The 25,079-nt window shown below is 45.5% G+C and overlaps 1 protein-coding gene across 1 annotated transcript in view; it reads left to right on the top strand.

Annotated features, from left to right (window-relative positions):
• Positions 1-1,371: 1,371 nt before the first annotated feature.
• Positions 1,372-25,079, top strand: part of Pawr (pro-apoptotic WT1 regulator) — an 84,057-nt gene continuing 60,349 nt past the window's right edge. Inside the window, exon 1 of the mRNA XM_052165512.1 lies at positions 1,372-1,942. Coding sequence (XP_052021472.1) covers positions 1,451-1,942 — 492 coding nt within the window. The 5' untranslated portion in view covers positions 1,372-1,450. The remainder of the gene's footprint in view (positions 1,943-25,079) is intronic.

Raw genomic sequence — 25,079 nt, 5'->3', positions numbered from 1 at the left:
AGGTGAGGATGGACTCATCCCTGGGCAGAGTAAAGATGGAAAAACAGAGACTAAAAAGACGGAAAAAACAGAGACTAGGCAGCTTTAAGACGTTGGTGGGGAGGTTTGCTGCTAAATCCGTCTATAAACGGTGTAGAGACCGGGATGAATTGCCATCAAGAGCTTGAAAGAATAGTAAACTCTCCATAATCCATCGATCATTTTAGCCTCTCCTTTTAGCTAACTCCCCCCTCCCCCTTTTTTTTAGCCAGGACACTTGAAGGGGCTAGCTGGGTTTCTCTTGTCTCCTACCTGCCACCCCCTTGCATCTGGAAAGTGGGAGGGCGGCGAGGGGAAGGGACCGTGTGGGTATTTCCCCAGCCTGGCGAGCCAGCTCCTGAATCATTCCTAGCTGGTAGCACTTTTCCTCGGGCAAGTCACCACTTTCCCTAGAATAATACGGTTTTGTACTTAAAAGGAAGAGTAGTGGGAGACCGGAGAGGCGGGGAAGAGGAGTGAGGAGAGGGGCGTGGATCGGCCGATCCCGCCCTTGAATCTGACAAGCTGGAAGCCCGCCCGCGGCGAAGTTGCGAGCCTAGGTAGGAGGTGTCCCTGCGGCTAGCGCCCCAGCCGCGCCCCGGGAGGGAGGGAGGAGGCAGGGCGGCGGGAGGGGCGGGGCGCGGCGCACCTGAGCGCGGAGGGCGGGGCTTCGGCGGCACTCCCTCCTCCCCCTCTCTCTGGCCGCACGGACTCGGCCCTTTCCGCCCCGCTTCGGCCCCTCTCGGCTCCCGCCCCCCTCCGCCCCTCGCTCGCTCCCTCCCTCCAGCCTGGGACTGCCCCCCGAGCTCCGGCCGGCGAGTTTGCGGCTGCTGGTCGTGCGCGTCCCGGGCGCTCGGGCTCACCTGGACAACCCTCATCCCCGCCCCGCTCCTTGTCCCACCTAAAACTTCTCGGAGGTAAGGAGCTCTCCGGGCCGCCCGTACCGGACTCGCGCACGGGTCCCCTCTCCGCCGGACCCGTCCCCTCCGGTTCCAGCCGGAGGCGTCCACGGCGCGGAGCTCAGGCCCGCCTGAGCGGAATGGGAGTCGCGGGGAGCTGTGCACACAGGTGGCAGCGGCACGGGTGTCCCGGTGCGGGGTCGCGGACCTGGGTGGGACGCGGAGGGTGGGGCCCGCCTCTCTCTTCCTCTCCCAGGATCGGAGTTCTCGGGGTCCACTGCGGAGGTGCGCCCTGCGAACTCGGCGTCTGGGACTCGCGGGGCACGCCGAGGGCGCGGCGATCGCTGTCCCGCGGCCGCCCCGGGACCTGACACCGCGCCCCCTCCCCCGCCCCGTGTGCTTCCCTGCAGAACGTCGGTCCCGCAGCGCGCTCGCCCCGCGCCGTCCCCATCGCGTTCCCGCTCCCCGGGCAGGCGGCGGCGGGAGTCGGGAGTCGCGGCGTAAGGGGCGCCCCCGCCGGCCCCTCTGGGAACATGGCGACCGGCGGCTACCGGAGCAGCGGCAGCACCACGGACTTCCTGGAGGAGTGGAAGGCGAAGCGCGAGAAGATGCGCGCCAAGCAGAACCCCGCGGGCCCGGGTTCGAGCGTCGGGGATCCAGCCGCCAAGTCCCCCGCAGGATCACTGGCCCCGAACACGGCCGCGGGGACCTCGGAGCTCAACCACGGCCTCGCGGGCGCGGCCGCACCTGCCGCCCCCGGGCCCGGCGCCCTGAACTGCGCTCACGGCTCGGCCGCGCTGCCCCGCGCGGCTCCCGGCTCCCGGCGGGCGGAGGACGAGTGCCCCAGCGCCGCTGCGGCCGCGGGAGCGCCCACGTCCCGGGGCGACGAGGAGGAGCCGGATAGCGCCCCGGAGAAGGGCCGCAGCTCGGGGCCCAGCGCCAGGAAAGGCAAGGGGCAGATCGAGAAGAGGAAGCTGCGGGAGAAGCGCCGCTCCACCGGCGTGGTCAACATTCCCGCGGCGGAGGTGAGCCGGGCGGGGCGGTCCGGTGCGGGGCTGGGGCTGCCTCCCTCGTCTTCCACCAGGGAGCTCCCTCGGTCCGGGGCCGGAGTGCGCTTGCACTCTTAGCAGCGGGGATGGAGTTTTACTTGGAGCAAATGATTGCTGGGAAGTTCCCCCGACCCAGATTAGTTGGACACGTGCTCTTTTTACACCCCTGGAACCGGGTTATTGCTTTAGAATGATAGGCAGTTGATGTTCCCCACGATTTGGCAGCTTAGACTCTTGTCTCTGTCTCTCTCTCTGTGTGTGTGTGTGTGTGTGTGTGTGTGTGAGAGAGAGAGAGAGAGAGAGAGAGAGAGAGAGAGAGAGAGAGAGAGAGAGAGAGAGAGAGAATGAATATATATCAGTTAGGGAAATCGATTCGTGGAGGTGATGACGTCTTCTGGCTTCCCACGTGTCCATCTCTGGCTATCAGGTTGTTTTATCTCCACTTCCCTAGCAATGTTTACAAGGAAAAGCACCTGTAAAGAAAGCGTAACCTTAGCAATATCCAAGACAGCGTTATCTCGCAGTAAACCCCAGTAAAAGTCTGTACTGTAGCGTCACGCATCACCCCTACCCCCACCCCGCCCCTGTGGTGTTTTGAACAGCAGAGATGCCAAGTAGCAACTAAGTTCTGGAGGTTCAGGAACTAAGTGTGGTCTTGAACAATCTGGAAAACATTTGTGGGAGGTGTGTGCTCTTTTGTTGGGGGGTGGTGGTGGTGTATTTTTGTTATGTCACCAAACATTTCATCTGCCAGCCGGATCGTTCTATTAGAGAACTGTTTGAAAGATTTTTTTTTTTTAACCAAGTGTATAATCGCACCTCTATCTACCTGAAAGGAAGCAATTCCAAAACTGTTTGGGAGAAGTGGTTCGACCCTGTGTTTCACCCCGAGGAAGCCACATCTTTTACTAGATAGCTTTTTAGTTTCAACTCTCCACCCCACAACTTTTTAGTTCTTGGCCTTGTTATCCATTAAAGGACTGTTAAAATATTTACTAACTTTGGGCTGTGAATGAGGCTTAGCGGCAGAGCATCTGCTTAGCCCGCATTAAGGCCCAGTGTTTGCTATCCAGCACTGCTTTAACAAAACCAAACAGAAAACTAAAAGCCAGGCATCAAGGCTCACACCTCTAATTCCGGCCCCTTGAGGCCGAGGCAGGAAGGTGGGGAGCTGTGTGTCGGGGCTGTGTCTGGGGCTGTGTGCTGTGCTGGGGACTCTGTCTCCACCCCAGCCCTCCCTCCCACCAATTTACTAACTTTAATTGTGGGTTAGGTAGTTGGTAGTAATGAGTATGTTACAATCATAATTTAAAGTATTAAAATGATTTTCATACCTAGAGAATCAGTATGTCTCTGTAGGATTTTTTTTTTTTTTGTACTTTTATTTTTAATGTCTCAGAGATTTTTATCAGCCAGAACAACTGTCCTGGTGGCTTGCCGCTTACTCGAGATATCTGTTACTCATTAAAGTTGCTTTCAAAGGAATTCATCAGAATGGTAATCAAATTTTCAGGTTTCTCCTTTTTTTTTAATGTAAAAATATGAAGATTAAGGGGAATTGAAGACAAAGCTTTGGAAAGACTGCATTCCTCAGCTTTATTTTTAAAATCAGCTTATGGTCCAAATAAAAGAGCTTGTCATTTGCACCCCTCTCTCAGGGTTCATCTGACAGGGGTCTTATTTTGGGAACTATGTTGGCTGATGTTAAACTTCATTTTGGGGGGGGGGGTTCTGGCTGCTTGGGCTAAACGTGTATATTTTTTTTAATTACTTTGGAAAAAAAAAACCCAGGAAAAATAAGTCGGGTGTATCTTGTGAGAGCATAAGAAGCATCTTTTGTTAATGCTCCTCCTCTGAGTGAGGGAGCCTGGTGCTGAGGCTGTGGATGACTCCCCACTGTAATTGAGCCTAATTCTCTGGAATGTTTTCCGTTTGGGTGTTGGCAACTCCTAAATTTAATCTTCCTTAAAAACAAACAACCCCGGGTACCATTTTTTTTTCTTTTTTTTTTGTCTGTGGAATTTGAACCTTTTTTTATTGAATAGGGAATTGAGGATTGCTTTCTTTTACTGGTAATCATGCCTCCATTTCAAACTGGAGGACCCAGCAAAACAAAGCCATATTTTACCACAGTATCAAATTAGCAGGCAAACTTCTCCACTGTCTCCTTCCCTTAATTTTAGTATTTTAGTTTTTTTTTTCTTCTTTTTAATTTCTTAGATGGTTTTACTAGTTGCGGGATATATATTGCAGAACGTTGAAGCTGAATCATTTCCCCATCTTTCAGGTTGTTGCTGACTTAGAATTGTATGCCATTTCTTCTTGTTGAACAGTGAAATCCACTTGCTGAAGGGTTTGTGTGGGCTGCGTAGTTTAGCACTCCTGTTCTAGTGAGCTGTGTTTTATAAACTTCTTAGGTGCCATCAGCCTGTCAGTAAGTAGTGAGACAAAGATATTTTGTCTACTGTGGAGTGATGCTTCCGTTCATTCACACAATATGCCTGACCAAGAGTATCGTCCCCATTACCCTGGACTGTGCCTTTTTCAGGGGTTGAAAAACATTGTTCCTTCAAAAAGTCTGTATTGTTGGCCGTGGGTAGTTGTGCATGTCTTCAATCCCACCACAGGGGCAGAGACAGGCAGATCTCTCTGTGGTTGGGGCCAGCCTGGACTAAAAAGTGAAACCAGCATGTTCCCCATCCCCCAACGTGTGCTGATTAAACATCCGTGTGCCTAGTGCCTTCTGGCTTACACTGGCTCATTTTATTATTCTATTGTGTTAGCTATATTGCTTTGAGGAAACGGGTTAAAAGCCAAGTTCTATCTATGAGGGATAGAACTCGGGGGCAGATACTGTGGGAGTGGAGCGAAAAAGTCCACACTTCCAGATATCCTTTAATGAGGCATGCTCTATAGTTTTCATTAATTAGGGTTTTTAAAATTTCCTCTGACTCTTACCATTTTCTGCCTTCCCAGTTGTGGTGTCACAAGCCCTAAGTGGGATAATTAGGACACGGCATACTACCTGCTACTGGTGTTTGTGTTTTTTCAAACTAGACACATGACCATTACACACCTGTATTCATTGGATGGTGTAAGGAAACTGGGCAAAACAAGAATAAAGTGGTATAGGTTTGGAGAGAGCAAGGCTGGACTCTGGGAAGAAGGGTAAGACTTACCAGTGTAAAAGCGTGGGCCCACAGCACGCTGTCGGTATCTGTCGGCATGCTCAACACCTAGAGGGAGGAGAGGAGCCTGGACCGACTTGAGGATGAGGCTCCTGGGTCCAGTCACGCTGACTTCCGTGCGTACATATCCATCCATATGTACATATCCATCCATATGTACATATCCATCCATATGTACATATCCATCCATGCGTACATATCCATCCATAGGTACATATCCATCCATATGTACATATCCATCCATAGGTACATATCCATCCATATGTACATATCCATCCATATGTACATATCCATCCATGCGTACATATCCATCCATAGGTACATATCCATCCATATGTACATATCCATCCATGCATACATATCCATCCATATGTACATATCCATCCATGCGTACATATCCATCCATGCGTACATATCCATCCATGCGTACATATCCATCCCCAATTCTCCTGTGGGATTAAAACATTTGTGCACACATGCGGTATTTTTTAAGAGTCAAAGAGTTGTGGTTCTTAATTTTGGCAGTCTGCTGCTATCATGTGTGGAACTTAAAAATAAATGCTCCCCCTTGCTGGTTCTTGGCCCTTCCTGCCCCTTCACTCCCACTCCTGTGTGATTTAATGGGTTTGGGAATGGAGCCCAGGCCCTAATATTTTTATAAACTCCTCATGTGGTTCCAGTGTAAGTCAGGGATAAGAGCCACCGGGTCGAGGTCCCGGGGAATAGAAGCGGCTAGAACACAGGCATTGTCCACTGGTTCTCCCAAGTATAGGAAGGAAATGGATGTGGCAAGAAGGATGAGTGTGGCGTCACCCCTAAGTGGTACAGCGATTTCGAAGAGGCAGCAGCATTGAGGGCTTCTGAGACAGTTGTCTGTCTGCTCTGTTTACAGAGGTACTGCCTGAAGATAGTTACTCAGAAAACACTTCCTAGCTAAGGATAGCACTGAAGGCTTTATGTTAAAAGCCAACGTCTCTTTAAACCTTCTACCTGCATAGTGCAGGGCTGGTGCTTAAAGTTCCCAGTGGCACTGTTACATAGCTAGTTCCTGTCCTCATTGCTGGATTAGAAAGGAGAGGCTTAGACTTTAAGTGACTCAAGATTATATAGATATAAGCGTGACGATTGTGATATATAGATTAAAAAGGAATGCACGCAGGTGGCTGGAGAGATGGCTCAGCGGTTAAGAGCACTGGCTGCTCTTCCAGAGGTCCTGAGTTCAGTTCCCAGCAACCACATGGTGGCTCACAACCATCTGTAAAGGGATCTGATGCCCTCTTCTGGTGTGTCTGAAGACAGCTTCATATACTCATATAAATAAAATTAATACATCTTTAAAGGAACGCACCTAGTAAGTGATAGGGCAGTTGTTTAATATATGTCTGTGTGGGGAAGAAAAATGGACTTTTAAGGAGTTAACCTGGCATTATTTAGCATACTTCCTTATCTTTTTCCCTTTCATGTTTTATTGAAGTTGTCACTGATAGTTAGGCATTTGAAAGACAGAGCCTGTGAAGTCTGGAGTTGAATAGAAATTAAGGCAAATCTGCAGCTCAGAGGTCGCTTTCTGACTGGCTCTGGTTTGCGTCAGAAGGTGTTTAACACCAGGGCGCTATCAAAGTGAAAAAAAAATATGAAATTGGTTTTTTGTTAGCAGTTAAAAAATGTATACTTTAATACTACTCAAATGGTTAATTTTATTTTTCCTGTCAAGATTGTGTTACTACTGCAGCCTTTGAACTCTGGGCTTCAAAGATGAGGCCGAAGGATCCTTTTATGTGGAGAGTGTTTTCTCAGGAGTACCACTGAGACAGACAGTAGTTATCCAGCGTGTTTGCTGACCCCTGCGTGGGGCATGTTCTACTTAGAAAACCTTATAAAACCCAGTGGAGTAGGAACTGCTCTCAGTGCATAGCAAGCCCAGAGTCCCAGGTGGCTTCGGTGTAGGTGCTGTCCCCTATTCATGTTGGATTTTCTCCATCTGAGTCATTGGTAGTGTCTCTGCTGATTCATCACACAGAAAGGTAGACAGTCTGGAACACGATGGGAATACCAAAAAGTCACTTCTTAACCTACCTGGAGGCTCTAATAAGAATACTGATACGGGCTGGAGAGATGGCTCAGTGGTTAGATGCACTGACCCCCCCCCCCCCCACCTCTCCCAGAGGTCCTGAGTTCAATTCTCAGCACCTACATGTCAACTCACAACTGTAACTGCAGGATCCAACACCCTTATACAGACAGACATGTGGGCAAAACATTGATGCACAGAAAATAAAAATGAATAAACTAACAAAACAAAACAAAAAATAACGATACAAAATATTTTGGAAGTTTAAAGTTGTTGGTAAATGTTGGGGCTTGCAATTTTCTTGGGTCCATTTTTCCTCCTTTAAAAGCAGAGAGATCCACATAGCGTAAAATTCATCCCTTTAACAGTGTATAGTACGGGGCTGGGGACCTATTGTTCATCGCTAGAGCACTTGTTAACATGCATGAGGCCCTCAACGTGACTCCCGGCGAACGAGAAATGAATGAGGAGTTGTGTCTCTTCATTGTGTGCAGTCTGTGCTCTATAAACAGGCTCATATTTTTGTCTGGAGTTTTCTTTATGTTCTGGAACCTGTAGTCAGCTTGTCTTCCACTCAGTAAAGGACTATAGTGTTCAAACTGACGAGGTAGCAATTTTAAGTAATTTAATACCAGTCTTTCCCAAGCCTTTCACAATAAAGAACTTCTGGTGTGTTCCTTCCTTCATTTTTGCATTTTTAAAACGTGGGCACCTGCCACCGATGATTTCTGTCGGTGGAATTTGGCGTTAGAGGTATTTAATGGAATATCAGGTTTTACATTTATTTTGGGTTTTTCATGAAGGCCTGCACACCTTGAGAGTATTGATGCTTAGGGAGAAAACAACAGAGCTTTACATTGCTTGAAAGCTGAACCGTGTCAGCTGAAAGCACTTTTTATCTTCCGTGACTTGGGACAGACCACCTGTGTGACACCTACCGGTTATTCTCAGCACTTCCCAACCCCACCTGGGTAGAGGGAGTCACCTGAGACTGTGTTTTGACATGTTCTTGAAGGATTTGTATGTGTGTGTGTGTCTGTGTGTGTACTGTAAGTTTGAGAAGACCTGACTTGAATAGCCTTTATAGTTTACAGGTTTATCCAATGGAACTAACACTACTTATCTAGAAGAATTGTTATGTGATTCTAACAAATTGATGTGGGTAAGACAGGTGTATTAGGAAGCTTAGGTAGGGAGATGGGGGTCTGGGACCTGCCTGACCTCTACAGGGAGACATTGTTTCCAAAATAAAAGGTTATAAAAATGTTCAAATGATAGTTATATGAATTCCATTGATAACTGCTAGTTGTATAGTGGACTTGATACAAGGATGGTAATCACTTTTTCTTTCCTCTTGAAACTTATAGTTTAACAGAAATAACTAGAGGCCTTGGAAATGTATATAATACTCAATCAAGTATATAATACTTGAAGTGTAATGTATTTAATGTGAAATGTTTCTACTTTGCTTCTTGTCTTGCATTTGTCAGCGGCCTAAACCCCAGAGAAACCCATGTAGTATGTATCTGTAACTGCAACTTACCTGTCACTCGTGTTTTACATAGGAAAAGGGGAAAGCACACGATTCATGTATGGATACCTCTAACACGACAGTTTGAACTCTGTGATGGTTTCCTGGCCATCTTATCAAAGCTCGTATTCAATGTCGATGTATTAGATTAGATGAGTGTCTCTTTGCTTCCTACTGTAACCTGCTAGGCTGATGGCTTCCTGGACTAGCAGCTGATTCTTTACAGACTTGGAGAAGAGGGAACTTCCGGTTGGTTCTGGTCTACTGTACTAGAGCAGGACACTGGCTGATAGAGGATCGGCCTGGGCCAGCTGTTCCTTTAGCCTACCTATATGCCTGGTACTGCAACACATGCGGTCTGTAAGAACACTGGATCTCTAAAAGCGGCAAAATAGTACATCTCAAAGGTAGAAATAGCTCCAAGTTCAAACCTTAGTGATTTCCTGCTAGTTGATCATGATTTGTTGTTTTCAGAAATATTCATCTAATTCCCCCCTTCTTTTCCCCTTCCCACTCTTCCCATTCTCCTTTTTTCCCATTCCCTCCCCCTCCCTCCCCTTCCTTCCCCCTCCCTCCCTTCTTCCTTCCTTCCTTCTTTCCTTCCCCCTCTCTTCTCTCCCTCTCCCCTCCCTCCCTTCCTTCCTTCCCACCCTCCTCTCCTCCCCCTCCTCTCCTCCCCTTTCCTTCTCACCCTCCTTTCCTCCCTCCCTCTCTCCCCCTCTCCCCCCTCCTTCCTTCCTTACTTCACTCCCTCCCTCCCTATCTACTCCTTGATTCTTCCCTCCCTCCCTACTTCCCTCCCTCCCTTCCTTCTCTCCCTCCCTTCCCCTGGGGCAACAGGGTCTCTATGTAGACCATGTTGGATTTAAACTCACAGATATCCTCCTGCCTCTGCCTCCAAAAGGGCAGGGATCATTGGCAAGCACTACAAGCCCATATGTTCATATATTCAAATGTTCATATGTTTATATGAAACAAATACTTGAGACATGTTTTGGGCAGCATTGTTTTATGTTGCATATTAAGAAATAGGAGTATTGGGTTTTGAAAGCCATTGTTTAGTTAGGGTTCTGCTGGAATGGTTGGATATGAAAGTTTATGCTGCAAATCAGTTTGTTTACAGATCTGTAATCAATCCGAAAAGAGAATCAAGCTGGAAATAGAGTGAAAACCAATGTCTAATGTCTTATAATCTAATTCAAGACTAAACTTATCTAAGGGCATGTAAACAAACTGGCATTTCTCTGAGAAATGCTGTAGGATGTGTGGATTAACTTAACTTTTTTAAAATTATTTTTGGAGTTGCAGAATATTTTTAGTATTAGAAAAGATTGCAAATCTTTGTTGTGAAGAACAGAATTATTCAGAAGCTGATGTTTGGGGATATGAGAAAAAGACACATGCAATTTATCCCTTTAAAGTATACAGTTTGGGGCTGGGCGGATGGCCCTGTGGGTAAGAACCTCTTTTCCAGAGGACCCTAGCTCAGACCACTCGTGTGTGTGTGTGTGTGTGTGTGTGTGTGTGAGAGAGAGAGAGAGAGAGAGAGAGAGAGAGAGAGAGAGAGAGAGAGAGAGAGAGTTCCTGGGTTTGATCCCTGAGCAGAAAGAAAGCAAGCTGGGGTGGCTCAGTTGTTTTAACAGATGATGGAGTGAGGTTGTACTCACCAAAACAGGCACAGACGTTGCCTTTAGGATTTAAGTCAAACTTCCTGACATTCTACAACATCCAGTCAGACTCTGACCAACGGTGAGGCTGGAGCGGAGGCAGGAACGGGGAGAACATTACTTTTGCATATGTCAGTTACTGCCTATGCCATTCAGAGCAGGGCATTCCCCGAATTATGTCTTCATATTTATTCATAAGTGGGTTCCCCCCCTCCTTGTACAAGACAGAGAATTTGAGCCTCGAAAAAGCTGTGTCCTAGCCGGGCGGTGGTAGCGTACGCCTGTGATCCCAGCACTTGGGAGGCAGAGGCAGGTGGATTTCTGAGTTCGAGGCCAGCCTGGTCTACAGAGTGAGTCCAGGACAGCCAGGTCTACACAGAGAAACCCTGTCTCAAAAAAAAACCCCAAAAAACAAAACAAAACGAAAAAGCTGTGTCTTGCCCAAAGGCTGTCCTGACAGAACATGTGCAGGGCTCACACGTCTGTTGTCATTGTTGGACACCTTGGGTCTGTCCTATCAGAAGTGCAGATGTGCAGAGAGAGAAAGAACAGTTACTGAGGAATGACCAGCCCAGCCTGGGATGGACCCGTGGCAAGCCAAGGAATCCAACTGAGTCTGTTGCTCTGTGAGTATTGTGGCAGGCGCTGCCTTCCTCTGTCCCTACCTGTTTCTACAATAACTCTCATTAGTTTCTGGAAAGGAAAAGGTTACCTGCCTAAAGTGAAATCCTTGCTAAGAGGACTCTTTGTTCGGGAGCAAATAAAATGTCCTGAAGTGTAAGGAGCTGGATACATTAGTGTCAAGCAATAGGTGTGTAGTAAAAGAAAGAATTTCAGATTCCTGAGTTAGAAAGTAACCTGCGGCTGGATGGTGGTAGTGAGCGCTTTCAATCCCAGCATTCGGGAGGCAGAGGCGGGTAGATAGATCTCTGAGTTCAAGGCCAGCCTGGTCTACAGAGTTCTAGGACAGCCAGGACTACACAGAGAAATTCCATCTCAGAAGAAACTCCATCTCAAACAAAAGAAAAGAGAGAAAATAACTCAGGGATAGAATCCAACACAAATGTAACTGTAACAAATACAGTTTGAATGACTTTGGAGGTGGACCGAAAAGAGGGAGGTGAGGTAAAGGAACTCTGCTGATAGCAATCTGGGCCAGTGAGAGGGCTCAGTGGGTAAAGAGCCTACGGCCAAGTCCGAAAACCTGAGTGTGCTCCCTAGGGCCACGTGAGGAAGGAAAGAAGGGATTCTTCCAACTTGGCTTTTGACTTCCATGTATGCATCATGGTAGACACTCTCTACTCTCCTCCTGCCCTACAGATAAGTGAATACATAAAATAATGCAATACTGTTTTTTTTAACTTTTATTATTTATTTATTTATTTATTTACTTACTTACTTACTTACTTATTTCAAGACAGGGGTTCTCTGTGTAGCCCTGTCTGTCCTGGAACTCATTCTGTAGACCAGGCTGGCCTCGAACTCAGAAATCTGCCTGCCTCTGCCTCCTGAGTGCTCCACCACTGCCCAGCAATACTGGTTTTTTTTTTTAATTGCCAGACTATGATCTGGGTGTAGGTCACTCCGATGTGTATAGCTGGTGGTTGTTTCTTGAGTTTGGACTGTGAAAGGCAGGTGTCCATTGCCTTCTTAGCTGCTTCTCATCCTTCTTGGAATCCGACTCCTTAGAGGACAGGCGTCACCTTGGAACCTTTCTCACTCCTTTTGCAGCTTCTCCACATGCTCCTTCCTCTCCTTCGTTTCCTATTGGCGATTTTTGAGGACCTTGGTGCTTTTTCCAATCATGGTTTTAGGAATGACACTTGTTTTGTCTCATGTGTGCAAGCGCATGATGTATGAGTGATTGTGCACACACGCGAACACACACACACATACACACGTGCGAATGCCTGCACATTCATGCGCTGAGGCAGGGAAGATGTCAGATATCCTGCTCTATACTGCCCTGCCCCATTCCGGAAGACACAGTGGCACTGAACCTGGAGCTCCCTGGATTTTGACTAGGCTGCTGGCCAGCAGATCCCCAGGATCTACCTGTTCCTTCTGCCCCAACACTGAGGTGCATGTGGCCATGTTGTTTGCTGTGTGGGTGCTAGTGATCTAAACTCAATCTTTGGGCTTTATTGTGGTAAAGGGACACTATGACCAAGGCAATACATATAAAGGCAAACATATCATTGTGGCTGGCTTACAGTTTCAGAGGTTCAGTCCATTATCATCATGGTGGAAAGCATGACAGCATCCAGATAGGTAGACTTGGTGTTGGAGGATCCAAAACTTAATACATCTTGGTTCAAAGGCAGCCAGGAGGAGATTCTCTTCCATCACTGAGCAGAGCCTGAGCACTAGAGGACCTCAGAGCCCTCCCCCACAATGACACACTTCTTCCAACAAGGCCACAGCTCCAAATAGTGCCACTCCCTGTGGGCCAAGCATCTTCAAACCACCACATTATGTTTGCATATGAAGCACTCCCTTATTTCCTGAACTGTTCCCATCTCCCACCTTTTACTTATCTCTTGAAATAATCTCTCAGCAAATGAGGAACTTGCCTTTTTTGGAGGGGAGGAGAGGAGTAGACCAATCTGGCTGTCAAGCTCTGGCTATCTGCTTCCTCCCGAGCCTAGGGCTAGGGTCACAGATGTGCATTAGCAAACCCAGTTTTTAATTGGGTGCTTTTATCCATGGATCCATCTCCCCCAGACCATTTATTATGACACAAGTAATCAGAGAGAAACGATTCCCAAAAGTTGTCCTATGACCACACACACTCAAACAAAATTTAAAAAATATTAAATAAAAAAAATAGATTAAAATTTACTGGTATAGATTTTCTTTTATATATATTAAGTTTTATGTATATATTTAATAAGCTTCCTTTAAGTTTGACATTATACCGTGAATTTTTACTTTTTATCTGTATGAGCATTTTGCCAGCATGTATACATATGCATCTTATGTGTGCCTGAGATGATTCTAGAACACTAGATGTGTACAGGCCAGGTGTGGTGTTCCATATCTTTAATCCCAACACTCAGAAGACAGAGGCAGGCACACCTCTAGGATCAAGGCATCATGATCTACACAGTGAGTTCTTGGGCAGCTGGGGTTCCACTTAACACCCTGTCTCAACTAAACTAAACAAAAAGACAAAGGATATATCTAATCCAATATAAGCTGTAAGGCTGTGTTGCTAATACAGAAATGTAGCCCAGGAGATCCTTCAGGATTGGCTATTCCAGTAAGTTTTGTGGTGGGAACATGTAATTTGAGATATTTTTCTTTCTTTTTTCTTTTTTTCTTAAGGTTTTATATTTTAGCACAGAACAAACCAATGAGCTCAGGTGTGGCAGACAATAGCCAGTCAGACCCCATGACTGAGTCTCCAGAGATTGAAAATGTCCCCTTCTTTTGGTAGGATTGGTTGGCTATAAGCTGTCAGACACGCTGTTGTGTGTGAATCCTTCCTTACAGACCTAGCTTTGACAATGCAGCTTCCAGTGTCTTCTCTTGGAGTTATACCCAAGTCTGTTACCATTTTTCATCTGGATCCAGTGGGGAATGAGACAAGTTTGCTTTTGTTTCTTAGCCAAGAATCGCTGGACTCAGAGAGTCTCTAGAGAAGATGTGGTGAGAAACCGAGTTAGGCAGATGGTGCACCACGGCAGAGGGAAGCGGAAACCCAGGCATTTCTTGAAGAACCGACAGTTCAGTGAAGAAGCGAGGCTTAGTCCTGACGTGTAGAGTGGCCGGAGGAACAAGCTTGGGTGAGACAGAGGTTGTATTAGGAAAGAAGAATGGGTGAGAACCTTAAAACCCTTGTTAGGATTTCAGGGCTGCCAGGCCGTGTTGTTCCAGCTCAGCTGCTGTTCTTTGGTGACCAGAGCAGAGCGGAGGAAGGAGAGATGTGAGGAGATTGTCCTAGAGGTTGTCATCAGACTGCCTGGGGGACACTGTGGAACCAGCAGCACACTGCAGTTGAATATAGTTTATTGCCGTGTTCTGAGTCTTGTGTCTTTAACCCTGCTCATGTGCTCAATTGGATGAAGTACATACGGAAGATTAGAAGTCTCTTTTTATAAGATTATTGAGAATCTTGGGTTGCTTTAAAGACAATTAAAATAAAAAGTAATTTGTACGCTGGGCAATAGTGGTGCCTGTTTTTAATCCCCGCACTTGGGAGGCAGAAGCAGTTGGATCGTTGAAGTTTGAGGCCAGCCTGGTCTGCAGAGTGAGTTCCTAGATAGCTAGGGCCACGCAGAGAGAGCCTGTCTTGAAAAACAAAAACAAAAACAAAACAAACAAAAATCACTTACACTACAGCAAGACCCAGAAAAAAACTATTCAAAATTTCTGATTTGAGAAATTCGTTGACAACTAAGGCCTGTCCTCTCTGTTAGGTTTTCCTAGAGTCCAGCTTCATCTCAGGATGACTGTCCCCTTTTACAGTAAACCCGAGCAAATGTGACACCCTTGTATTATTCATGCTTTCAGATTTTTAATGTTATTATTTTACTCACTTGAGGTCTCAGTTGATATTTTTCTTTCCCCCCCCCCCTTTTTTTTTCTTTTCGTACTGGAGGCCTTACAAAGGTGCAGCTTGTGCTCTTCAGCAAAGCTACAACCCTAGACCCCAGGATCTGGAAGTTCTCATTCCTGAGATGCTTATATGAAAATCCAGTGTATGAATACATAATATTCTGCTTATCTTAGCTCTTATTTTCAGCACTCCCAGATCAAATCTAGATCACAATGATCGGATTGTTTAGCTTTATATTAATATATCTTTACTAATGGGCCAGAGAATCGTCTCAGTTTTAGTTTTCAGGTTTGAGAGATGGCTCCTGTTACTAAGAGAGGATTTAATTTAGAGAATTGTTAACCGTGTACCAGAAGAAATGACCTGTATGTTACAGGCAGGTGAATGAGTAGCTGGAGGACACAGTTTCAGCTTTTAGTAGTGCAAACCACAGTTAAAAGCTCTTCACCTTTACTGGGAACAGAGATAAAGTGGTGTAAACAGCTTGTCCAGAGGCCTGTGGGCTGAAATGCAGGCCTCTGAGAAGAGCATACTGTCTGGCTTGTCAACCAGGTGCCGGTACTCAGATCCTTGAATGCCTGCTGCTGGGGTGCTTGAGGGACAAGGACACTGGAAGGCTGATCTCTGGCGCTACCTGATGGCATACTGCATGCTAAAGAAGAGAAATCCAGCCGACAGCGATGGGGACAAGGAGCAGGCAGGCCAGGCCAGGAAGATCCCTTTTCCAGTTTCCCCCCTCCAGCTGTGTAGACAGAAACAGGATTAAAATGACTCATATAACACTGGCCAGAGTAATTGAGAAAATTATCATCTGAGTGCATTTTTTAAAGCTTGTTAATTTTAGATGTTTAGCCAACATGTATGTCTACACAACAGGTGTGCACTGTTCTCAGATGCCAGAATCCCTTGTTACTGAGGTACATACGGTTGTGAGCCTCCATATGGGTGCTGGGAATGAAACCCTGGTTCTCTAGAAGAACAGCCAGTGCTCTTAACCACTGACTGAGCCATCTCTCTAGCTCCTGTGCATCCCCTGCCAGACAACTACTTCCTCTCACTACATCCCCCATATCTTCATTTGTTGGATTACGGTTTAAAAGAGTGGTCACAAAACACTTACTTTGTAGGCTGGCTAACTATGGGTAGGCAAGGTCATTATCGTTTAGTTTTTGTTGGTTTCCAGAAACTCATTTCCTGGAGAGTATCTACAGCACGTTTGTCATTCATGTAAGATTGTCATAGAATCTTTTTATTCTTTTGTTAATTGTCACCTGAGAGGCTTACTGCCTCAGTCTGCTAACCTAGCCTCCATACAATCTAGGGCTAGATAAAATGTTTTCAGCCTCTGAGACTTGCTGCTGAATAAGCTCACTCCTTCTAGTTCTTTCTGCGCTCTGGCCTGCTGGTTCAGATCAGCTGTTCTGGCTTAATCTCCTCTCCAAGCTGTCTGATTCAGTGTGGCTTCTGTCTCCTTCCCTCTACTGAATTGCTCTGCTTGACCTTAAACTAGCTTTAGCAATCTGTTCTAATCTTCTGGCTCCTTCTCATTCTCTGGCTGATTCTTTCTTTATCCCCCCATGTATCTTTAGACCATTCATTCATTCATTCATTCATTTATTTGGTTTTTTTTCGAGACAGGGTTTCCCTGTGTAGCCTGGCTGTCCTGGAACTCACTCTGTAGACCAGGCTGGCCTCGAACTCAGAAATCTGCCTTCCTCTGCCTCCCAAGTGTTGGGATTAAAGGCATGCACCACCACTGCCCGGCTAGACCGTTTAAAAAGGAATACTTGAGAGTCTCTTAACTAAGGATCGGTGACAATACCTGCTAAAATGATTATTGTGCTCCTAAGTTACTGTCTGATGAGAGTGTGGGGAATTTGCATGAGGAGGGATTAAGGATATCTCTGCTTTGCATTGCAGAGGAACTTCTGAGCTGTGTGTGTGTGTGTGTGTGTGTGTGTGTGTGTGTACACGCGTGCACCTGCAAGATGCAAATCACCTTTTGCTCTTTTAAGTTGCATTAAAATCAATGTACCCAGAACCCTAAATTTAAGGTTTATTGGTCCTCCCTGGTATTACTTCATGCTCTAGGATGGGGAATTTTGTCCATACTTCAGGCCATCAGCATTTAGGGCTAGTCCAAAAACTGAAATCATTTCAGTAAAGCCAGTCAGGGTCTTTGAAATGTCTGAAGTACATAAGTCAAGATGGGAGAGATCATATTAAAGTGCACACGGTCTTCATTCCTGGGCTTGTCTGTTCTCAGTCCTCTCTCGAGTTGTGGTCCAGGCAGCAGCACACGGGAGCCTGTGTGAGCTTGCTTGTGTGCCTGTAGTGGGAGTAGTTTGTCCCCATAACCCTTGCCCTGGCTCTCCAACCTCCACCCTGGTCTCTAATCTAACTTCGTCAGGTATTGATAGTGAGAGTGTAGAAGGGTACTGTAGAGCACCCGGTGCCCTGCAGGCACAGAGCCAGTTCCTCCTGGAACCTCCAAAGCTTTATGCCCCGGGTTTAATGCCCCGGGTTTAATGACCCAGGCTTGAAGCTGAACCCTTTCACTTACCTAGGGAAATAAATTTCCTTGTGGTTGGAAACATTAAAAACCTTCTACACTTTTAATAAGAAAAGCAAGCAAAGAAAACAAGATAGTATAAAGAAACCTATGTACAGATGTGCCATTGTGTACATATCTTCAATACTTAATTTATACCGAATCTTATTTCAGCCATTCTCCTATCACATTATTTTGATATGGTTCTAGATTTCCTAACATTTTACTCATAAATAGAATGAATTTATGAAAGATATAGCTTATTTTTTTTAATATAACCACTATACCACTATTCTATATAAATAATCTCTTAAGAGTTCAAAATTCCAGTGGTGTCTTGTGATTTTTATATATTAACCAAATAAGGTCTTACATACTGCAGGTCTGTCTGCCAGTCCGTCTTTGCAACTTATTTGTTGAGAAGAGATGGCCATTTGTACTGTGGTGTTTATCTTAAAGTTTAATGCAGCTGTTGGGATTCATTATTTCCTGTAAATTGTAGGTTAGATTTAGGCTCAGGTTGTAGGGAGAATGCTTATTCTTAGGTGACTCTCTGCTTATTATGGGAGGAGTGACAGTCTGGTTTATTTCTTTCGGTGCTGTGACTGGTGACTTGAATGTACACGTCTCATCAAACTTTACTTGTAGGATCCCTTCATGTTCTTAAAAATTACGGAGTGGAGCACTCTCATGATTTTTTTTTTTTATTTTTTTTTGGGTTGTTGGTTTGTGTTTAAATATTACTAAATCTCCAAATGTTTGTCTTATTAGAAAACTAAGATGGACAAACTTTAGAAATTTCTGTTGTTTAGTAATAACAGGAATAAACTGTCTTGTGTATGCACGCAAATAACCATCGTTGTAAAGACTTTCATCAGGCAGAAGCTTAGAAGACTGATGGGCTGCCTTTCTGTGTCTTACTTCCCCAGCTGCAGAGCACAGCTGGATTCTCATTATTACCTACATCATTGCCTACTCTGCTTGTTGTGAAATCATGGGTCATGGGGCCTTGCAACTTGTTACCCATTCCTGAGAGTAAGAGAGAGGGCCAGAGGGCCACAGTGGTGTTGTGGAAACTGTTTTCATGTTGCAGACTCTGATGAGCCTTTGGGATCTACATGGTTCCTAGACTATGATTCTGGAGCTCTTAGTTTTTAGTCCATTTTTGTTTCATCCCCTCATCCAACCATCCACCCATCCATCCATCCACCCATCCATCATTCCATTAATTATCCATCCATCATCCATCCGTCTACCCATCCATCATCCATCCATCATCCATCTTCCATCCATCATCCACCCATCCATCCATCCACCTATCCATCATTCCATCAATTATCCATCCATCATTCATCCATCTGTCTACCCATCCATCATCCATCTTCCATCCATTCATCCATCATCCATCCATCCATCCATTCACCCACCCACCCACCCACCCACCCACCCATCCATCCATCATCCATCCTATTTATGGTTTTATAAATGGGATTTGTAGTTCTGGCTTCCTGAAACTCACTCTGTAAGACCAGGCTGGCCTTGAACTTGAAGATCTGCCTGCTTCTCTCTCCCAAGTGGTTACAAAATGGAAATATTCTGATTTGAGATTTTCTTCTTTTTCATTTCTTTTTTTTTTCTTGTATACCAGTGATCTCCTCTGTTTACTCATTTACTAATGGAGATGCAGTTTGCAAAGTTAAGGTCCTTTCTAAGGGAGCTAGAACCTAGAGATTTGGTTGACCACATGTGAGAAGTGCAGGGCTATCAAACTCTGTTGAAACACACTTCCACGTGCTTTCCAGGTGGCGTCTCCGGATCTGTTTGCTTTGCTCTCTTGAATTATTTAGATCTTGCAGGCTGCGTGTTTTAGTTCTATATCAAATAATATTATAATCTAAGAAACTTGCTTGAGGACTCTGAAAAGGACAGGATCTTCACAGTTAGATGTCAGCTCTCGGCTTCTTATAGAAATGTGGTAAAGTTCAAGGAGATAACGTATATGCATAGTTTAAAGAGCTTGTTTATTATAGGACAGATTACTCCATAGGAGGCAAAAAAAAAAAAAAAATTCAGCCTCTGTTACAGGATGTAGAGTTTTGCTCCAGTTTGGTCTTAAAAAATATGAGCTGTTTAATCTGCTTCCAGAATTACTTCCCAGATTTGATTACTCCCGAGTAAAGACAGGAAGTTATAAGAAGGCATACACAATAAAACTCAGACACTAAAACTTGGAACGGAATAAAGTGGGGAGAGGAGGTGCAAGTCAGGACAGTATAAGCAGTAGATTAATTAGGCATAATAAAAATTCAATTCTTGTTCTTAGCCTCGAATGCAAAGGGGTCATCTTAATTGCTGACTTGTGTATACTTGAGATGAAATGTGAAATCAGTTTTCCTGTACTTAAAAAATCGGTACTTTAATTGACTTCTGGAATTTTTATGATACAATAGATGAGACAAGTTTGTTGAGCTCACTATATATAGATCTTAAGCTATTTGGCAGTTGAAATGGCTATTTAATGTGGGTCAGCAGTGGGAGGTGTCTGAGTTGGATGGAAGGAAAGCTAGACCAAGTATAATAAACTGTCAGCAAAATAAATCTTTTCCAGTTAGACTTGCTTTCTGTTGTTTTTGGAGCTGGTGAGAGGTTGTTTGAGAGATAAGAAGTTAACAGCATGATTATGTTCCGAGTTATATATTTGTAGACTATGAGCAAATAAAAAAAAAAAACTGAAATAGATTTTCTATTTATAAAATTTCCTTGAAAAAAAAAAGAGTCTGGTTTGTGGTGGTTGATGTTTGTGATCTCGGCACTTGGAAGCTGGGTCAGGAGGATGGCCTCACGATCGCACTGTGAGACCTTACAAAGTTAGAGTCCTTGAGAAGCCTGTGAAGAGCATAGTGATTACCCCATGGAAACACATCTTAAGTTGGAGAAGAAATGAAATCTTTTCTTTCATAGTTTTGACTCTGTTCGTATTTGTTGAGGTATAGAGCAAATGTTACAGTTCAAGCCCCAATGTATACGTTTTTCTTGACTTTTGGAAAAAGGGTTAGTGAGCCCCCCCCCCTTCCACATTGGAAACTGAAGGGTTACCGTCCTGTACAGGTGAGAAGGCAGAGGCCAAGTTCACAGTGCAGGGACCAACCTCTCTCCTCTCTCCTCTCTCCTCTCTCCTCTCTCCTCTCTCCTCTCTCCTCTCTCCTCTCTCCTCTCCTCTCTCCTCTCTCCTCTCCTCTCTCCTCTCTCCTCTCTCCTCCTCTCCTCCTCTCCTCCTCTCCTCCTCCCCTCCCCTCCTGTCCTCCCCTCCTCCTCTCCTCCTCCCCTCCCCTCCCCTCCCCTCCCCTCCTCCCCTCCCCTCCTCCTCCCCTCCTCCTCTCCTCCTCCCCTCTCCTCCTCCTCTCCTCCTCCCCTCCCTTCCTCCTCTCCTCCTCCTCTCCTCCTCCCCTCCCCTCCTCCTCTCCTCCTCCCCTCCCCTCCCCTCCCCTCCCCTCCTCCCCTCCTCCCCTCCTCCCCTCCCCTCCCCTCCCCCCCTCCCCTCCCCTCCCCTCCCCTCCCCTCCCCCCTCCCCTCCCCTCCCCTCCCCTCCCCTCTCGTGCACTGCCATGCCCGGCCGGCCAGGATGGTAGAATATTTGACTAACATGCAAGAAGCACTCACCACCACCCCAGCCAGGTCTGGTGGAGCAGGCCTGTATTCATGAGGTGGGGACAAGAGGATTCGAAGTTTAACTTCATCCTTGCCTGTAATTAGTTTTAGGCTGGCCAAGGATGAGTAAGACCCTGCTCCAAAAAAACGATACTCTGACCCTGAATCACATTTCTGACTTTATTTATAATATGACATTAAAAATGTCGATCCAAAATATTTTTCCAAAATCGTCTAATCTGAAACATATCTACGCAGACACTTTTCTATCTTATTTACTGTCTTAAATACCTTTCAGAGACATTTTCTACTTTATATTTTCTATTTTTCTCATACTGAATTTGAAATCTCTTGCGAGTTAAAAACACTATAGTTAAGGGTTGGAGAGATGGCTCAACAGTTCAGGGGACTTGAAACACTCCAACAAAGGACCCGAGTTGGCATCCCAGCACCGTGTCTGTGACCATCCTTAACTCTGACATTTTTATTCCTGTTGGCATATGTCAGAATTTTTATAAGGTTTTTAATGCTTAAATGATATTTTGTTGTGCTGCGTTTCTTTAGTCATTATCAGTTGACAGATACTTAGGTTGATTCAGTTACGTGGCTTGGGATGCAGCTTAGTGTGAGAGTGCACGCCTACTCTGCACAAGGGCAGGTGGCGGGGGTGGGGGTGGGTAGAACGGAAGGCAGTGAGGGAAGGGTTCTACCACTTGGTAGTCTGTCCTGAGCATGTAACTGTACATACACCAGTGGGTTACACTGAGGGTGGTATTTTAACTATATGACATCATTTACCTTTTTTTATGTTTTGTTTCGTTAAGTAACACATTATAGTGGCTGTACTGTTCAGTCTGAACCCTCCTTAGGGTGTGGCCCGAATGGTTATATTCCATTTAGATGACACACAAGCTTTTCTATGATGCCTCTTGAAGGGTCATAGGGATGAGAGGAACACAGAGGGAGGGAGGGGCTTTGCTCCTGTGTGGGTAGAACGATGCAGTGTAGTGTCTGCAAGCTTCTCAGTTAGCAGGCTTTTCTAGTTTTAAAAGAGCGCTCTGTGTGGGTGCATGTGTGTGTGTGGGGGGGGGGTGTGGGAGTGGGGGGTTATGGAGGCCAAAAAGAGTTTGTCAGATCTCCTGGAGCTGGAGTTGTAAGTGGTTGCGAGCTACCTGGTGTGGGTGCTGGGAACCAAACTCTGGTTGTCTGCAAGAATGGCATGTCTTCTAAACTCGTGAGTGATTTCTCCAGCCCTTACTGGAGCTTTCAAAGTTACATTGTCAATGTTCTTTTAGACCCATTTTTTACTTTACCAATATTCCCAGAGATTTTTCTGTCAAGATTGTGATCATCCAAGATAATGGCTTTGAAATCGTCTGCAAGTTAGAAGCAGTATATATATTTAAGGATTGCTAGGACAGTTCAGTGGTTAAGAGCGCTTGCTGCCCTTACAGAGGACATGAGTGTGGTTCCCAACACCTCTGTCTGTAACTACTTTTAACTATGGCACCAGATAATCCACGCCCTCTCCTGGCTTCTGAGAGACTCTGCACAGATGTACATATATCTATACACAGACACGCATACCCACATATACTAAATTTATTTTTGAAAAATCTTAAAATTATACTTAAGAATGGAAACATAAGATATTACAAGCAGACTGTATTTTTATTCTTCATATTAATTGCATCATCTGTATCGTCCCATCTTGAAAAATACATGCAAATATTTTTGGCCATCCTGCTAGATATGTCTAGCTGAGAGGAGAGAGGTCCGGCTTGGAGCTAGTGTCTCATCAGCCAGTGGGTGTGGATCTCACAGAGCACACACATCAGCTTCCCTTGGGGCTCCCAGACTTGGTATATCCCAGACAGTTCCCACTGATTGATGTGCATTGAGAATTTGCATATCTGACTTGTTCCGCAGGAGTAAGGTTGCTACTCCAGGATGTCCTTGGAGAACTAATTACATTATTTAAACCACCTGAGACTAGAGAGCTCCCTGGGGAGGAAGCCTAGCTACAAAAGCTGAGGGCAGAGTCTGTGGCGTCAGTGGACGAGCAGAGTTTACTCAAGTAGACAGAAGCTTTAAAAGTAAGCTTACCTTGTAGCTGCCTGGAAAGCAGTAAGACTGGTGTGTAGCCAGCCCGCTGCTCCCCTCTGAGGTTGGCTTCGAGAGGTGGGGATGGCAGCTGGTAGTGGCCAAAGGAATTTCATCTGCATTTATGACCAAAGGAACCTATTAGCAACAAAATGCTTAATTTGGAAGCTAGTTTCCTCATGTTTGAATTTGAGCCTTCAGGAGCCCTGAAAGAGGCTGGTAGCACTTTATGAATGAATGCTAGACACAGTAGGGACTCCATTAATCCATTTTTACTTCTACCAGATAACCTTAACTGGTAAAGGTTAATTCCTTTGATGATACATTTTGATTTTGCTAATACAGTCAGTGTCAGAGTTTTGCTCTGATACAGGACCAAAGGGGGTGAATAAAGGCCTTCTGTCTGTCCTAATTGCTTAGCAGATTAGCTAGGCGCGAATGCCAGGAATTTGGAGCCACAGTGCACTGAGACCTTTGTTCTTCTCACTTGCCTGAGCCTCCTGTAGCCTTGGAGCACCTGAGAAAAAGAGTCTGGAGTAGAGCCCTGCTGTAACTGTAAAACAAGCACCAGTTTTTTTCTGAAACAATGGTAATAACGAAATCATGTTAACGTTTTAAAATCCTATTAGTATTTTACAAATTATACACTGAAATATTTTATATATTGAGCTAAGTAATTTTAGCTAAAATTGTGTTGCTAAAAAGTAATTTTACTTCTTCTTTCACTCTTTTTATTTCTTTGTTTTTGAGATAGTCTTGCTATATAGCTGACTCGCCTGGCGTGGACATTGCTGTGTAGACCAGGCTGAACTTTAACTCATAGAGGGATCTGCGCACTTCTGCCTCCGGAGCACAGTCACTACATTTTGCTGCTGCTGCTCCTGCTTCTGCTGCTTCTCCTCCTCCTTCTCTTCCTCCTCCCCTTCCTCCTCTTCCTTCTCTTTCTTCTCCCCTTCCTCCTCCCCTTCCTCCTTTTCTGCTACAAATGTGACTACTAAAACATTTAAAGTTATATGCATGACCTCCCTCCTGGCCCCCCACCCCCATCTTGGAATTGCTGCTCTTTTGTTCCGGGCCGTGTGCATGTTCACTAAGAACATGCTGTACCGATGAGCTGCTAGCCCATTTTGCCTTAGTTATTTGCTTCTATTAAACCCCAGTGATGTAGAGATATGAAAGCCATAGTAGACGTAGCTTTTGATGCTTTGACAGCAGATAAAAAGCATTATGTGGAAGGCAAAGGCAATCTGGATAGTGAAATGCACACTGTCATAAAACAGTTAACAAAAATCAGTCATCTCTTCAGAAGCAACTGGCATATATCTTTTATTTTATTTTATTTTATTTTATTTTATTTTATTTTATTTTATTTTTGTTGTTTACTTTTTGGAGACAGGGTTTCTCTGCGTAGTCCTGGCTATCCTGGAAGTTACTCTGTAGACCAGGCTGGCCTCAAACTCAGAGATCCTCCTGCCTGTGTCCCTGGGTGCTTGGATTAAAGGTGTGAACCACAAACCACCTCTCGGCAGCATATTTATTTTAAAGGCACAATGGTAGAGAATCTTCGATGAGTGTCAGCTATAAAAGTGACTTTTCTGTGCAGGGCAGGCAGAGGAAAGACATCCAGAGGCCCACCAGCTGTGTGGCCCATACCCAGGGGACTGCCAACCGTGTGGCCTGCCAGCCAGGTGGCCCACCAGCTGCAGGAGCCATTGGTGTGCAAGTATGTGATGGAGAGATGGAGAGAAAGAAGACAGGAAAGGTCTGGGCATTATGAAGAGAGGTGGAACTTG

This window comes from Apodemus sylvaticus, chromosome 20, assembly GCF_947179515.1.
Source record: "Apodemus sylvaticus chromosome 20, mApoSyl1.1, whole genome shotgun sequence".
In the NCBI taxonomy this organism is placed as follows: Eukaryota; Metazoa; Chordata; class Mammalia; order Rodentia; family Muridae; genus Apodemus; species Apodemus sylvaticus.
Note: the sequence above shows the minus strand (reverse complement) of the source record. Positions and strands in the feature narration are given on the sequence as shown.